The 17,631-nt window shown below is 36.2% G+C and overlaps 1 protein-coding gene across 1 annotated transcript; it reads right to left on the bottom strand.

Moving 5' to 3' along the window:
- Positions 1-791: 791 nt before the first annotated feature.
- Positions 792-17,005, bottom strand: LOC127426508 (guanine nucleotide-binding protein G(I)/G(S)/G(T) subunit beta-1-like). Its single transcript, XM_051673367.1, has 10 exons — positions 16,821-17,005; positions 12,405-12,503; positions 11,658-11,696; positions 10,687-10,793; positions 9,262-9,325; positions 8,982-9,144; positions 7,088-7,154; positions 6,411-6,612; positions 3,867-4,083; positions 792-2,438 (listed from the first exon to the last, which is right to left on the bottom strand). The coding sequence occupies exons 2-10, from the start codon at positions 12,459-12,461 to the stop codon at positions 2,332-2,334; spliced, it is 1,023 nt and encodes a 340-aa protein (XP_051529327.1). The 5' UTR covers positions 12,462-12,503; positions 16,821-17,005; the 3' UTR covers positions 792-2,331.
- Positions 17,006-17,631: the final 626 nt, after the last annotated feature.

Genomic DNA, 17,631 nt, shown 5'->3' with positions numbered 1-17,631 from the left:
AAGTCTTATTGGTTTTATTGGTTACAATATCAGTGTATAGCAACATTATCACCATGTTACTTTACAAATACCAAAAAAGTTGATAAACAAAAAGTTATTAAATTGATTATTTGCAAATATGGCACTATGAAAGTACACAAGGCACCACACTCCTGGTTTCATTGGCACAAAAAATAAAAGTTACGTAGGATACAAATGAGCCAAAAGTCTATTACTCATGAATACTTTAAGCATTGGGATTCTAACAAGTAATACTAAAATGCTTTTTTTGTTGCTCAGTTTTGAGTGGTTTGGCCTGTACCATGTGTGGAAATAACGTCCCAAAGGTTTTCGTTAAAGCTCTGACTTTCGCATCAGCAATTTGGCCAAGAGAAATACAAAAACTGGCCATTTCATCGGATCTAAAACCAACCACTCTAAACATAATCATTATAAAACAACCACAAAAATAATCACTGATTGGCAATCTGTCAACCTCTACAATACCATCAACACTAATCTGAATTAATTTCCAACCAATACCAGTGGACAAACTTCCTGTGCAAATTGCTGAATTTTTAAAGAAACATTGCTGCTAATGACATCCCTTTTCACAGTCAACTAATATTTTAACATCTAAAAACCAAGCAAAAGTTCCTCTACGGTGTGTCGACTAACTCTGGAAATGTAAATAGGGTGTTTATTTATGCTAACTAAGTATCTTCGTACTGTAAAAGGACTCCTCACAACAAAAAATACCCTTCGTATTAACAACATATTTTCAAGCCGTTCCCTTTTTGTTAAAAAAAAAGTAACAAAAATAAAACAAAATAACAAACATCTGAAAAAGTTCTTAAAATGCTATTTCACAGTTATACGAGGTGTTAAGAGAGTTAACAATAGCACAAATATCATTTTTGCCACAACCTGGAGTGCACGAGTAAATACAGTAACATACTGTCAGAACTGCTGGCACTTATAAATATGGCGAAAAAGAGTGAACTGATTAAATGCTCGGTGTTTTTATGACAAACTCAAAAGTTCATCATGGGTGAATCTCAAAACTGTCAAGAACATCTGGGACATATTACACCCCAAAATCAAAAGAAAGAAATTGTGTTTCGCTTAAAGAAAATGACACCTATTTTCAGAAGAACCATTACGTTTTTTTGCAAAGTGAAATCGTTTTCATGACAATTAAGCACATGCCTACCAATCGCATTACTGCGAAAAACAATAATTATATATTATTAAAATTGTAAAGTACTTATACAGTATAGTAGTTTTTGCTCTACTGATTTTCATGAAAGAAAATGTTGCATTACATAATGGAGAATTACCACTGGGAATAAGAGGTTTTATAAAAACAAATACAACTAAAACATTCATACGCATTAGAAGAATTAAGGGAAAATGTGCTTAAATGTCATGAAATGTTACAATGCACAAAATCTAAATGGTCCTAAAATACGGTTCATTTTCTTTGAACAAAATTTAATTACTAATACTAGATTCATCATATACTGCAACACTTCAACTAATTTATAAAAGGGGGGCTGGGGCCATTTCTAAAAAAAAAATACAATGAAAATAAAAAAAAAAAAGTGTTATCAATTAATTCAAAGCACATATTTTTGTTTGTAAGCACCAGGTATAAGATTAAGTCTGCTTTGATCACTAGTATTAAAGGCTCAAATTGGAGGGCAGACAGATTGTTTTCTTTATCATTCAGTAAAACAAGGCGTTGTAACGCTTCAAATTTAAAATACAAGGTCAAGGCCATGAAAATACTTTTTTGCAAACACCCTCAAGCACCAATAAATGATGATTGATTTAGTGGATTAAAATGAAAATATGTAATGTACAGATGGCATGTACGGAGGTTATCTGCATAAAGACACATGATATGTTTGACACCGTTCCAACGCACCGACACCTCCAGAAATGTGCAAAGTTTTTGTAATACACACTTCTGTTTGATAAACGTTCTGTCATGTTTAGCGTTGTGTTCTATTTACACAAAATAAAAAATACAAAAACAACAAGAAAATGAAAGATTAAAAAAAACAATTATGGGCGAATGATCAATTAGAAAAATATATACATGAACACTATGTATGTATATACTATATGGTATATACATACACATAATGCTGTACATATATACCATATCTATATTCATATACATGTATATTTACATATAACACAATGACACTTCTTATGATTTCTGTGGTCGATAATGACGAACGTCTCTTCCACAGGATTATATTTCGTACTGAAAATCATGTGTAATAACTGGAATACAGAGGAACTGCTGTGGAGAGATGGCACCTGGAGATTTTAAGAGTACTCTCAGTTCCAGATCCGAAGAAAACTGTCCCATGAGCCCGTGGCTACAGCCATTCCATCATCATTCACTCCTAAACAGCTCACCCGGTTATCATGACCGGCCAAAACACCTACACAGACAGAGAGAGAGAGAGAGAGAGAGAGAGAGAGAGAGAGAGAGAGAGAGACACAGACAGAGAGTGAGAGAGAGAGAGAGAGAGAGAGAGAGAGAGAGAGAGAGAGAGAGAGAGAGAGAGAGAGAGAGAGAGAGACACAGACAGAGAGAGAGAGAGAGATAGAGAGAGAGAGACAGAGAGAGAGAGAGAGAGACACAGACAGAGAGAGAGAGAGAGAGAGAGAGAGAGAGAGAGAGAGAGAGGATCCGACACATTGTTATCCCAAATTTGAAAAACACTGATGGAAAATTCTGTCATTTTGACATAAAATGCCTCAGTTACATCAAGACAATAATGATAGTACATACACAAATGGAATGGCATACCTCTATATAATTATCAGAGAAATAAAAACAAATATGACAGACAAAAATAGACCATGATGGAAATTTTACTGAAAAAAGTAATTATTTCCTGGTTATAACATATATCCAGTCACTGTGATAAAAGACTGTGGACAAATGAATGTTGTACACAATTCTTGGATCTTCAAAGATTAAAATAACCCGACAACACACACACACAAGATTATGCGAAACCATATTTAACCCTTTAAGCTCTGAAGGTGTTTTTAAAGATTTCCTGTTTCAGTGGCATACCCAAAATTAAAGGTTTATAACTCGACAAAAGAAACAAGGAGGGTCAAGTGTTTGGTATCATTGTAAAGAAAACTTTTCAATTTTTTTTAATGATATAGATGAGACATTCTGAGACTCTAAGCCTAAGAAACTGCTGATAAAAATCACAGAAATTTACTATTTTAAGTTGGCCCCGAAAAAATGCTTTTGTTTTGTTGTGACTAAAGGTTTGCATAGCATGCAGACATGATTTTAGTAATGAGATTTCACAGAATGAGTTTCATTCTGTGCCATTTGAGTCATCATCGAGTCTGTAACATGTATTTGGCGCCATCTCCTGGTGGTCATATGTAACATTGTGCTTCATGTAGATTATCTAATGATCTATACATCTGATTACCTTATGTGTGGACTCGTTTGAAAGATAATCACCTCCTCTAAATAATTCATTTTAAGTTCTGTTTATTTTTCGTGAAGTTATAAGCGAAAACGTGGCATATAAGGTTGTAATTTACTCTCTGAGAGATTTCCAACAACACATGACTATTTGATCAGTTTGATGTTTTTACTGATTGCAATAATATGTACAGTGCAATTTTTTTTCTTTCTGATTTCAGAACACTTCTAATTTGTCTGCAAATTTCAAAGCACTTCAGTTTTGGTCATAATGCATTGGAAAGTAGAGCTTCTAAACTTTCAAACGATACTAATTTTGTGTTGGTCAAAACTGTAGTTATTAATATTTTGGCCCAAGCTTAAAGGGTTAAAGAGAACAGAACAGCAGTGTGAAGGATTTTTCTCTCACCTGCACGCTCGCCTTTTAAAGTGTCCCAGACGTTGCAGTTGAAGTCATCATATCCGGCCAGCAGGAGGCGTCCGCTTTTGGAGAAGGCCACAGAGGTGATGCCGCAGATGATGTTGTCGTGAGAGTACATCATCAGCTCCTGGTCTGCGCGCAGGTCAAACAGCCTGCAGGTGGCGTCATCTGAGCCCGTAGTGAAGGCATTTCCATTAGGAAAGAACTGCAAGAATAAATGACAAAACATGACTGTTCATTTAGTGTTAAACAAGAGTAGCTTCTACATCACAATAAAAAACATCAATTTTTTTATACAATGAAACTAAAAGCAAACAGAGAAAAACAATTTTAGAATAAAAAAAAAATGTTCATGTAAAAAAACAAAAAAAAAAAAAAAAATTATTAGTACATGTTGAAATGAACTTTAATCTCAATCTGTTGACTGCTGCCTGCAGTTTTTCACACCCAAATTTAAAAGCTCACCATACACACATACAGTGGACTAACTGCATAAAATTGGTCTCATTTTACAGAAAATAAAAAAATAAATAAAAATAAGAAAAGCCTCCAACAGTTCATAAATGTGTATGTTTATAATATTTAGATTTTTTTTTTTTTGTCCAGACTTACAGGAACAGTTCACCCAAAAATGAACATTCTTTCATTTTCTCGCCCTCATGTCATCCCAGATATGTATGACTTACTTTCTTCTGCTGAACATGAATTAAGATTTTTATAAGAATATCTCAGCTCTGTTGGTCTAAACTTTAAAGCTCCAAAAAGCACATGAAGGCAGCATAAAATTCATCCATACGAATCCAGTGGTTTAATCCATGTCTTTAATTCAATTTAATTTATTTTATATAGCACATTTAAAAACAACTTTGTTGAACAAAGTGCTTCACAATCAAGAATCTAGAAACAGTTAAGAGATTAAGAATGATGGAAACATCACCACACATAACATACATATAAGCAATATAAATTAAACAGGAAAGACTACATATTAAAAAGGACAGTGTATGTGCATATAACTCCAGTTTAAGATTCCCTAGATTTAAAAGCAAGAGAAAAGAGATAAGTTTTCAATTGAAACTTGAAGACCTCAACAGATGGGGCCAAACGAATATGAAGGGGACGATTATTCCATAGTTTAGGGGCAACTACTGAAAAAGCTCGATCCCCTTAGATTTTTGCATTTTTTTGCCGAGGGACAGCCAACAGCAATATGACAGGTGTGGGTAAAAAACAGACCGATATTTAAATCCTTTTTTACTATAAATCTCCACTTTCACTTTCAGAATGTGAAAGTGGAGATTTATAGTAAAAAAGGATTTAAATGTTGATCTGTTTTTGACCCAAGCGAATGCATCGCTTCTGAAGACATGTATTAAACCTTTATGTGCTTTTTGGAGCTTCAAAGTTCTGGTCACCATTCACTTGTATTGTATGGACCTACAGAGCTGAAATATTCTTCTAAAAATCTTCATTTGTGTTCTGCTGAAGAAAGAAAGTCATACACATCTGGGATGGCATGAGGGTAAGTAAATGATGAGAGAATTTATTTTTATTTTTGGGTGAACTATCCCTTTAAAAAGCATGTAATTCTGGTTCTGTTTGCTCTATTTCATTCCACTAGATGGCAGTAAGTACTAGAAAAAAATATTTTTTCCTCTATCAACTTCCTTCACAATATACAGATCTGAAATGTAGGGGGCACACAAGCACAGGCGAGGGCACACATGCGCTCGTCCATAGACACCAAGTCTATTTTTAGAGCGCATAGACCTTCCTCACCGTTTTGTCAAATATCTCAGCTTCGGAGTTGTCTAGAAGCTAAATCTAGGTGTCTTTGGAAAGCTGAAACACTTTTTCTACTGGACTGCATATTTTGTTATGAACTTCTGAGATATAACGGCGTCAGATGGGCTGGTTTGAGCATTTCTGTAACTGCTGATCTTCTGGGATTTTCACAATACAGTCTCTAGAATTTACTCCGAATGGTGCCAAAAACAAAAAACATCCAGTGAGCGGCAGTTCTGTGGACAGAAACGCCTTGTTGATGAGAGAGGTCAACAGAGAATGGCCAGACTGGTTTGAACTGACAAAGTCTACAGTAACTCAGATAACCACTCTGTACAATTGTGATGAGAAGAATATCATCTCTGAATGCTATTCTGAGATGCGGATTGATGCTGTTTTGGCGGCACGAGGGGGCAGGTGGTTTTAATGTTGTCGCTGATCGGTGTATGCCTGACTTGTGGATCTGCTGACTTTTATTTTGTAATCCTAAACTAAATTACACGCTCCTCGCCACACCCACGGACCATGTAACATTGTGGGACGACAGAGCTTTAAAAGAAATGTTTTAAAAAAAGCAACCTTTCCGAGAGGGCTTTTTACTTTGCTTTACTGTCTAGCAACTAAAGCACAGCGCATTACTTAAAAATGTATGAGACTACACAAAAACTACTCCACCTCACTAATCAACTTGTTGGTTGTTGAACAACTAACTGACCTTTGGGACCCATCCCTAATCTAAATACTTACGCAGACGGCATTGATGTCGGAGACGTGGCCCATGAAAGACTGCCTACACATCCCGTCTCTGATGTCCCACAGTTTGGCAGAGGCGTCGCAGGCCCCAGACACAAATGTCTTCAAGTCTGGGATGACCGACAGACTCATGACATCACCTGTGTGTCCTGTGAAACTGGTGGTCTGCTGTCCCGTCTCAACATCCCACAATGCACTGCAACAATAGTGACACAGAAAAGTTGATCATCAAAGAGATCTTTCACTTCGATGGGACAATTTTTCATTTAACATCAACATGAAATGATATTCAGCATTTGCAACTCATAGCAAATGTACAGTGAAAATTTCAGAGTAAAATAATGTTCAATGGAAATAATGTAGGAAAAGAATTTAATTTATCCATCGGGATCAGATGGATCCTGAAAATTGGCCCATGATATAGTTTAATATTTTTTTCCCCACCATATGGCCTGGTCACGTAAGCAGAAAAGTTAAAACATTATATTTATAAACTTATTATGCATGTTTAGTAAGTAAATAGTTATTTTTGATTTATTGAAGTCTTTGAAGTTAAAATATGCACAGGCAAAATAAAATGAACACCAGTTTGTCCCATATATCCCATGATATATTAATACTAGACACTGATTCATTTAATTTCAATATTATTTTGTGTAACATTAACTCACCATGTGGTGTCACCGGAGCTGGTGATGATCTGATTGTCATCAAGAAATCGACAGCAGGACAAATAACCTACAGATAAATCAAAGGCAATTAATTATGTGTATTATATTATATTACATACTGTTCATTACAATTGCCAAATGGCAGGTCATTTTAAAGAAATAGATGTTGTGCTACAGTACATTTTAAATTGAATTAATTTAAGTGTTTTGTGATTTAGGTATTATACTTAATTTATAAAATTATATAGATGATGACACATTGAGACTCTCAGCATAAGAATCTGCTGAAAAAAATTTAAATGTAAATGAGTGTAAATGGGGTGGCTCTGAAAAACTGTGTATGTTTTGTTCCCAATCATGTCAACTGAATCTGAGAACGATTTTGTGTTGATACGACAAAGCAATCAATGTATTTTTATGTTTTTTTGTGTCCAAAAGCCTCTCCAAACAAATAAAACATAATAATTGCACATAAGAACTAATTACACATGCAAACACAATGACTAAAGGTTTGCATAGCATGCAGACGTGATTTTAGTAATGAGATTTCACAAAATGAGTTTCATTCTGTGTCATTTGAGTCATCATTGAGTCTGTGTCATGTACTTGGCGCCATCTCCTGGTGGCCATATGTAACATTGTGCTTCATGTGTATTATCTAATGATCTCTGCATCCGATTACCTTGTGTGTGGACTCGTTTGAAAGATAATCGCCTCTTCTAAGAAATGGAATGTTATATTTTATGTTCCGTTTATTTTTTGTGAAGTTATAAGCGAAAACATGGCATATAAGCAACAACAACATAATTGTCAAAGACATATACTAAGCTATTACTTGCTATATTTTTTTTGTCTGCGAGTAAAACAAATAGGCTGATTGTATTCTACTCTTTGAGAGATTTCCAACAACATATGACACATGACTATTTGATCAGTTTGATGTTTTTACTGATTGCAATAATATGTGCAGTGCAATTTTTTTATATAAATTATAAAAACTGAACACTTCGGATTTGTCTTTAAATTCCAAAGCACTTGGTCAGTTTTGATCATAATGCAAACATGCATTGGAAAGTAGAGCTTCTAAGCTTTCAAACGATACCTATTTTGTCAAGACTGTAGTTATTGGGGGGCCTGGGTAGCACAGTGGTAAAAGACGATGGCTACCACCCCTGGAGTTCGCTATTTCACTTGTTCGAATCCCAGGGCGTGCTGAGTGACTCCAGCCAGGTCTCCTAAGCAACCAAATTGGCCCGGTTGCTAGGGAGGGTAGAGTCACCTGGGGTAACATCCTGATCGCTATAATGTGGGGCGTGTGGCGAGTTAAGCGTGGATGCCGCGGTGGATGGCGTGAAGCCTCCATACGCACTACGTCTCCGTGGCAACACGCTCAACAAGCCACGTGATAAGATGCGCGGGTTGGCGGTCTCAGACGCGGAGGCAGATGGGATTCATCCTCCACCACCCAGATTGAGGCGAATCACTACGCGACCACGAGGACTTAAAAAAAACGCGTTGGGAATTGGGCATTCCAAATTGGGTGAAAAAGGGTAAAAAAAAAAAAAAAAAAAAAAAAAAGACTATAGTTATTAATAGTTTAACAATTATTTTCTTTTCTCACAGTCCCGCTTAAAGGGTTAAAAAAAAATGCTAAATTGAAGTCAACACATATCTGCAAACTAGCCTATATTAAGTTCAGTAATGTTATTGTATTTATTTGTGATTTATATCAATGTTTAGTTTCTATTATTCTGTTCTTCACATTATGTACTCTTTTTTGAATTATGTTAAATAACATTTTACATGCACATCTTTAACAACTAGCTCTAAAAGTATTGTTTAATGTACTCTAAAGTACTAATTATGCTAGTACGCTGTGTGCTTATGACTCTACCTGTGTGTCCAGCCAGTTCTCTGTTGACCCTGACGTTGCCCTCACGTGTTTTAAGGCTGTAGGTGGAGCAGATGTTGTCGAGACCTCCACAGGCCACGTAGTTCCCCGATGGGGCATAGGCACAGGTCATCACCCAGGAGGAGCGCAGGGGAATAGCATGCATCTGTGGGACAGCATTAAAAGAAACAACATCCCTTCAGTACTATAACACAATCTAAATACAAACTGTAAAATAGACTCTCCATTAGGGTGGAGTTAAATGACATTAGTATCTCATTACCTTGTTGGTCGTGTAACCGTCCCATATGATCAGCTTGCCATCTTGGGAGGCACTGACAAGTAACCTGAAAAAAAAAAAAAATATTAGCAAAATATTATATACTCTTAATAGTCTCACAAAGCCAGAGTTCTGACTGTGACATTTAGGGGTGGGCAAATCTAAAATCAGGTATGAAAAAATCAGATTTCCAGTGGACTGACATAAACCCATAAGAGAGACTACAGTTGTGCTGTATTCGTTTCACTATAGGCCTTGTTGACAGCGCTTATGGTTGTGACCATAAAGCTCTATTTTGGTCTCATCACTCCAAATTACAGTGTGCCAGAAGCTGTAAGGCGTGTCAAGGTGTTGTCGGGCATATTGTAACCAGGCTTTTTTGTGGCACTGGCTTCTTTCTGGCAACTCGACCATGCAGCTCATTTTTGTTCAAGTATCGTCGTATTGTGCTCCTTGAAACAACCACACCGTCTTTTTCCAGAGCAGCCTGTATTTCTCCTGAGGTTACCTGTGGGTTTTTCTTTGTATCCCGAACAATTCTTCTGGCAGTTGTGGCTGAAATCTTTCTTGGTCTACCTGACCTTGGCTTGGTATCAAGAGATCCCTGAATTTTCCACTTCTTAATAAGTGATTGAACAGTACTGACTGGCATTTTCAAGGCTTTGGATATCTTTTATATCCTTTTCCATCTTTATAAAGTTCCATCACCTTGTTACGCAGGTCTTTTGACAGTTCTTTTCTGCTCCCCATGGCTCAGTATCTAGCCTGCTCAGTGCATCCACGTGAGAGCTAACAAACTCATTGACTATTTATACACAGACACTAACTGCAATTTAAAAAGCCACAGGTGTGGGAAATCAACCTTTAATTGTCATTTAAACTTTGTGTGTCACCTTGTGTGTCTGTAACAAGGCCAAACATTCAAGGGTATGTAAACTTTTGATCAGTGCCATTTGGGTGATTTCTGTTATCATTATGATTTAAAAAGGAGCCAAACAACTATGTGATAATAAATGGCTTCAGATGATCACTACCCTTAAATAAAATACCTTTTTTTTGCATGATCAGTCATATTTTCAAAATCAATGCCATAATTTCACAATTTCTGCCAGAGTATGCAAACTTTTTAGCACAACTGTATATTTGTACAGATGTTTGAAGCATTTCAAAGGTTTTGAAACAAAATTATATTGTGCAAAACTGATGTTTTGCATCAGCAACCAAATTTAGTTAATAGAGAATGGGACAGATGATGTGATTTGAGTAATGTTGGTAAAGTAACAACTGGTTCCCCGCACATTTGAAAGACACTTTTTTATGTAATATTAATCAATCAGTTCATGTAAGGGGACACTACTTGTAACACAGTTTTCTTTATATACACAACAAATCCCGTTGGTTAAGGACTCTCTTCATAATAAAACACACCTGGAGTCGCTGCCCCAGTGCATGGCGTAGATTTTGGCAAGATGACCTCTGAGTGTGCGTCTCGTTCTCATCTGTATCCGCCCCACTGAGTCCAAACCCGCTGTCATCTGTCACATGGACCCAAAAAAGAGAAATAGATTAAATATGATACAGTTTACGAGAATCTGCAGTATACTATATTATTTTCAAACAGAATGTGTACAGCTGCTATGGGTCCTGTTATCTCTTGTGCTTTCAGCTAATTCTTTACCATTTCTTATTTTCACTATATTATTTGACAATGATAGTATGTGACTTTTTGCAAAACTACAATATGTGGTTCATGTCGCGGCAGATCTGAGGTGAAATGTCCACTGTGTGGCGCTAAAAGCGAGTTAAATACTCTCCCAAACAGATGAGGATTTAAGGTTAATGCTCTATCGAGTTTTAAATCAACAAAACCTCCCTACCCTAAACCTAACCGATAGTGTCAGAAAAAGCAAATGTGAGATGAAAAACACAACCACGTCATTTTGTGGTGCTTCTATGACACATTCAGCTCACGAGTCAACTCGCATGGTCTTCAGGACTTCAGCCCTGTTCCTTTACATCACAAGTGCAACACTTTATCAGTTGAGCTACCATGCACAATTTAATCACACTTGAACAAGCTTGTAAATGTAGTCAGTTATTTAATGCAAATGTTAAAATGAGTTGTGTGCTATAGTAAAAGTGTTCAGATGTCATAAGATAACATTGTGTGAGGAACAGGTGAAAAGTAAGTGTTTATGAACTGATAAACTGCCATTTTTCTCGAGATTTGTGAGAAAGTGAATAAAAGTAATTGTTGTTGTAGCACCTCTAGTGTTCATTTCACCAGGAAACTGCTGTGATACATACAACGAGCCATGTAAAAATGATTTTGCAAAAACGTAGCTATAGTAACGTGAATCTACAAGACCAGGTTGAAAATAATGATATTGTTCTTGTACCTGTGAAAGTGTGGAGTCACTGCAGGCTTTTCTGGCATCCTGAGGAACAACAATTGAAATTAATTAAATATCAATAAAAACAGATGTAACTTAAAAGTTTATTGTCTATGTTCAGAATGGAATACTAGCTTACTACTCAACAGGATCAGACATTAACGGGGACTCTGGGCAGAAATGCCTCAGAAATTCACAATATAGGGACAAATAATGCCCCCGTAATGAGTTCCTGTTGTTTTTATTAATAACAGGGATAGCCAGAAATATTTGGAAATGCGTGAATGAGGGTAAAAAGCGAACCCATTATGTGTTGCCGTCGCAATTCACATTATGCACTGTAGAGATCAGGCAATATACGTATTTCACATTCATCATAGTTTTAAACATTTTATAATGGATGTTCATAGTTTATTATTGAAGGTCTGGGACAACAAGACTAAAACAGTCAAATGTATACATAAAACACATTTGAAAAGAACCAAAGATAAATGATGAAGACCTGGTAAAAAGTTTCCAATTTAGTTTTAATGGGAACTTTATATAACAAAAAGAAAAAACTTAAATCTGTTAGTTTTAATACAAATCAACCCCTGGGACATGAAATTGCCCGAAGTTAAAGAAACACCCACATACAGAAAATTCTGCGCACACTATACATACTATTCACTGCAGCACTAGTAATAGTAGTATGATAGTATGCAATTCTGAACATATGGTTTGTTTACACAGGAGGGCGCTGGTTTCACTTACCCGGATCTGGTTGCGAAGCTGTTCTGCTTCCTGTCGTAACTGTTCCAACTCACTCATTGTTCCTGTTTGACCTACACCTCAGACGACAACACGCTGGACCTGAAATACATGCACACATATTACAGATGTCTCTCTCTTATATAATCCACTGGACAGAGCTGTTTTACACTGATCTTGGGCCAGTTCCTTCCCCAAATTTCATTTCAGCCACTTTAATTAAACACACAGAACTGATCTGAGCGCAGCGTGAAATGACAGCGAGCTCAAAGGGTCTTCAATACTACAGCAACTGCTGTCAAATGTCACCCATATGTTCAGTGACCTTTTGGTCAATTCAAGCGTCTGTTTCTCTGATGTCTCGCTCACCATTAATTCCATATGAATGTGTTAATAGTGTTAGAAGACTTAAAAATAAGATTTAAGAATAAACTAGTCTTATTTAAAGACTATTGGTTATTGGTAGATGTCCCCTGTGGATTTCCCATGACTTCAACACGATGACATCACGCAGCTACAGACGGCATCTTAAAGTATTTCATGTCATCTCCATCAAAAGGAACTGCCACGGTGATGATGCCAACTAATAGATGCATTATTGAATAAAAGCTCATTTCAAGCCTGGGCTAGACTTAAAAAGCTCATATATGCTGCATCTCAAATTCGAAGGTCAAGAAAACAGAAATGGCCTTTTTACACCTGGAACATCTCTCTTGGTCTCGGTGGTGCATGTGCACTACAGCTGCTTTGTGATACTCTTTCAGTACAGTCAATGGCCAGCACATGCACAGAAGATGCGCGAGTCAAGAAAATCTAGGCGGTGCATGGTCAAGCTGCGCAGCTGTGCTGATGACACAATTTACATCACACATACTTGGTATACTTTGGCCTTAAACGTTAAAATACACACTGTTTCAAACATATAGCCACAAGACGTAACAATATGTGTGTTAACGTGATTTTAGTGTGATATAATTTCTCAGTGTAACCTCTGATATTTGTTTGTTTTGGGTTATGATGAGTAAAAATATTTAAGAAATTGTAATAAATTAGGATGAAGGGAATAACAACAGTGCACAAAGACGACCAGCAACTGATAATTGCCTTTTTATCATTAGACAAGTTAAAAGATACAGGGAAGTGTTGAGAAAAGAGAGAGAGAGAATGAAAGGTGCGATCACTTTACACATCACGAGCTCATACGCGTCTGTCGCAGCTTTGAGATGTGGGACTGTTTAAATGAGACTGTTGCACATTTGATGGCACGCAACAAAACTGTGATTGTTCATTTTCGTGTCTCAGATGATCACTTTACATGCAAACAAGCAAACAAGGTATCAGCACCATCACGACTAAACAAATTAATAGGCAGATCATTTAAAAATACCACATATCAGCCAATTTATTAGCCTCTGCGATATTTTGTTAGACCACTAACCAGGAATATTTAGAAAGGGCAAAATTAGAGGTCTGCTACCCAACCTGAGCCCAACAGGACCCGACAAAATGCCGGGTTTGTGTCAGTTTTGCAAGTATAAGTTAGAGTTTGCGTAGAGTTTGTAATTAATGAAAAACAACATGTGTGAACAGATGAGTTAGGTGATTTTGTGTGCATCTGCACTGTTATATTGACTATGTACCGTATTTTCGGAAATAAAGTCTCAGCTGGTTAATGGTGCACTCGGTAAGTTTTTGTTCATGTCATCTTAGACTTACACTGACACCTAGTGGCCTGGATGCAGTATCATTTAAAGTCAATAGTTTTCAGTTACAAATTCACAATTCAGTCAGCCATGATTACTTTAATCAATGAGTGAAAGTGTCCAATAACAGGACGGTTACTGAGATTAGGCGAGTAGTATTCAGCTGGTCATGTGATTCTAACATGGCCGCCTCCATGTGTTTGACCGGTCGTCATCAACTACGGATAAGTAAATAAGTCGCTTTAGACTAAAGTCGCAGGACTTGAAAGAGGATTCATGTGACTGTTATACTGTTCCACATGATTCCAGATTATAAACGGTGAGCCAATATTCTCCATTTTTGCTCTGGTGTACTGCGGTGTTGCCGTGCCATGTTAAAACTGTGCATGTTTACTGTTCTTACATGGTTACAAATGTTGCCTATGATGCTTAAATAAAATACAGCCTATTGCAACAAAGTTACTTCACGGGTCACATGGTCTTGGGCTTCAACTTAAGGCCTATGCAGACCTCTAGGCCCAAGACAATCTGCACAGCATCAATGTTCAGTAGGTGAGTGAAACACAGGTGATGCCCGACAGTGGCAAATGAGAATGATCAGAGTGTGGCAGCAGTGTTTGGCATGGTGTCAGGGGGCACAGCTTTGGCACGCTGGATCTGTAATGGTGACAAAACACACCGCTTGAACCTTGACCACAGAGACAGAAAGACATTTTTTTTCTCTTGTTTCAAACTCTTTGACTTTAATTACATTTATAGGTACTTTTGTTGATTAGATTTTTTTTTTTTTTTTTATGAAATCAAGTGTTTGACATTCACAGATTACACAATGTGTGCTTTTATATGGTTAGAAATGCCCTCATAAATGTAAAAAAAAAAAAAACATTTGAATTACACGGATGCACAAATTCTACATTCACTAGCTACTTCGAATGTCTCATGAATCTAATAAATGCTGCATTCTGAACTGGTTTGAGGTTCATTGACATATAAGGTTGTCCGAGATGATAAAAATCACTATTTAAAACAGACGTGTCAAGTTTGTAGAAATGTAACCTTTGGGTCCAATTTGGTTTCATACATTTTAGCATTTTGTACAAAAATGTATTTAATGACTTTAAAAATGTCATGTGGTGCGTATTAAAAAAAGGTCTTAGATTAATTTCCTTTGACCTTTTAATACACAAGAGTGTTCAAAATCCAAAAAAAAATAAAAATATATAATCAATTGTTTTTTAGGTTAAAACAAAATACATACATACACATATATATATATATATATATATATATATATATAAAACACATTTTTTCTTTAAGATTATTAATAAGTTATCTCAGGGTTTGGCCTTAACAAAATGTGCCTGATATTTTTTATGTTTTATATTTATTTATTTATGACAACAAAATGGCAACCTACATGTTGGTTGCACAAAATGAAAAATATGTAAAAAAAAAATGGTAGCTTTTTTTTTTAAAGAAATAATAATTAAATATTATTCTGCACTATTAATGCCAACATTTTATTTTTCAAAAAATATTAGCTTTAAATGAAACTTTGAGTTTTGTTTACTGTCTCAGGACAGTATAAATAAATAAACAGACAATTAAGGCCAAGATAAATATCAAAATGACTCTATTTAAAAACATGTTAATCATATTTAAGTGTTTTTCAAGAAACTGTTTGGTGTGAATTGCATATTTAATGTTTTTTTGAATTTGAACTGAATAAATCTGGAGCATCGTGTCATTGACATTTAAACCTTTAACCATTCTTAAACTCTAAAAAAAGGTTATGAATAACACTCTGTAAAGACATGTACAGTGTGAGAAAGCTAAAAGTTTGGACAGTTTAATCTCTCATTCAGAAAGAGAACAGCTTTGACACACTGAGATTTCATTAGAGTAAAGTGAAAGTAAAACCTTCACTTCTGTCCGAAGATGTCCTTCACCTAAAAGTTCAGACTTGATTGTAAAAATGAACAATGGGAATTCTGAAAACATTTGATTCAGGAACTTTGAAAGATATTAGTCCAGGACTTTATAGTTCATTAACTGACATATATTCATAATTATTGAGCTTTCTAATTCACTTACAGTACATGTTTACTACAGTAACCTGAGTGTAAGTGTTTGAGGGTTTGAACCTACAACCTTTCACTATTCACCCAGGACTAAACCACAGCTCTCAGAATATGAACTTATGACAGGAAACTGTGTGTGTGTGTGTGTGTTTGTTTGTTTGTGTGTGTATGTGTTTGTGTAAGTGTGTCTGAGTGTGTGTGTGTGTGTGTGTATGTGTGAGTTTGTGTTTTGTGTATCTGTGTTTGTTTGTGTGAGTTTGTGTAAGTGTGTGTATGTATGTATGTATGTATGTGTTTGTATCTGTGTGTGTGTGTGTGTGTGTGTGTGTGTGTGTTTGTGTAAGTGTGTCTGAGTGTATGGTTTGTGTGAGTGTGTTATGTGTGTGTGCGTTTGTGTAAGTGTGTGCGTGTGTCAGGCCTCCTGTTGCCGTTTCACTATCATCAACAGAGAATAACTTAATTAATTAGCTGTTAGTCAATATTTTAACCACAGTTTAATCCCAAGACAGTACAAAAAAAAAAATTCGAAGAACTTGCCATGCGTTAAAATGACCCAACAAGCCTTTTTATGCGCTTTTTACAAGCAGGAAATACACCAGAAAAGAGAAACACAGCGAGCGATTGTTTTTCCTCACCTGAATCCGGCTGGCTTGGTCGGAATTGGGCTGTCTTCAGAACCCTCGCATGTTGACAAGAGCAAATATAACATTCAATGCATTTAAAATTAATCTGAACTAAATTTTAAACACATTTAAAGGGCCACGCACCCCTCACGCGAGCTGAGAGCCAATTTTCACAAGCGGTCTCGTCACCACACCCATAAGGAAACCGGGAACATGGCAACAGACCGTTGGAGGGGTGCTACAAAAACACCACCAATCCATAAATCATAAATTAGCCGTTTAAAAGCATGATTTCTACTACTATTAACTAAATAGGTGTAAAGCTACAATATGCTTAAAACTCTTAGCTTTTTGTGTTTATTCAGTCGAAACGGTAGTAGTTTGAGCTATGGTGTCCCCCCACAGAGGAATGGTTCATTCCGTCAGCTGCCTCGTCAAAGCGCCTGTAGGAGAAACAGGAAATGTGTCCGCTACGTGTTTGAGTGTCAGTGGGAAACTGTTGTTTTTGTCGTAGTAACACTTACAGTTATCATCTCTGATTTAAAATTATAGTTTATTTGCTGGCCTTATTCTGCGAGTTTATTCGAATATACTGTTTGTGAACGTTGTATTTTATAGTTAGATTAATTACATTATTTGGTGCTATGGTACATTGTATCAGATGGTATGATGATGCAGTTCATGTTCTATGGTATTTACATCGTGGAACTTAAAGGTGCTTCCAAAAATGGTAGTATAATGATACTTTTTTTGTGACGGTCATAGACAGAATGTTTTTATTTTGTGTGTGAAGTAATTAAAATTGCTTTTTTTAATTTTTTTT

Source organism: Myxocyprinus asiaticus, chromosome 35 (assembly GCF_019703515.2).
Source record: "Myxocyprinus asiaticus isolate MX2 ecotype Aquarium Trade chromosome 35, UBuf_Myxa_2, whole genome shotgun sequence".
Lineage (NCBI taxonomy): Eukaryota > Metazoa > Chordata > Actinopteri > Cypriniformes > Catostomidae > Myxocyprinus > Myxocyprinus asiaticus.
Note: the sequence above shows the minus strand (reverse complement) of the source record. Positions and strands in the feature narration are given on the sequence as shown.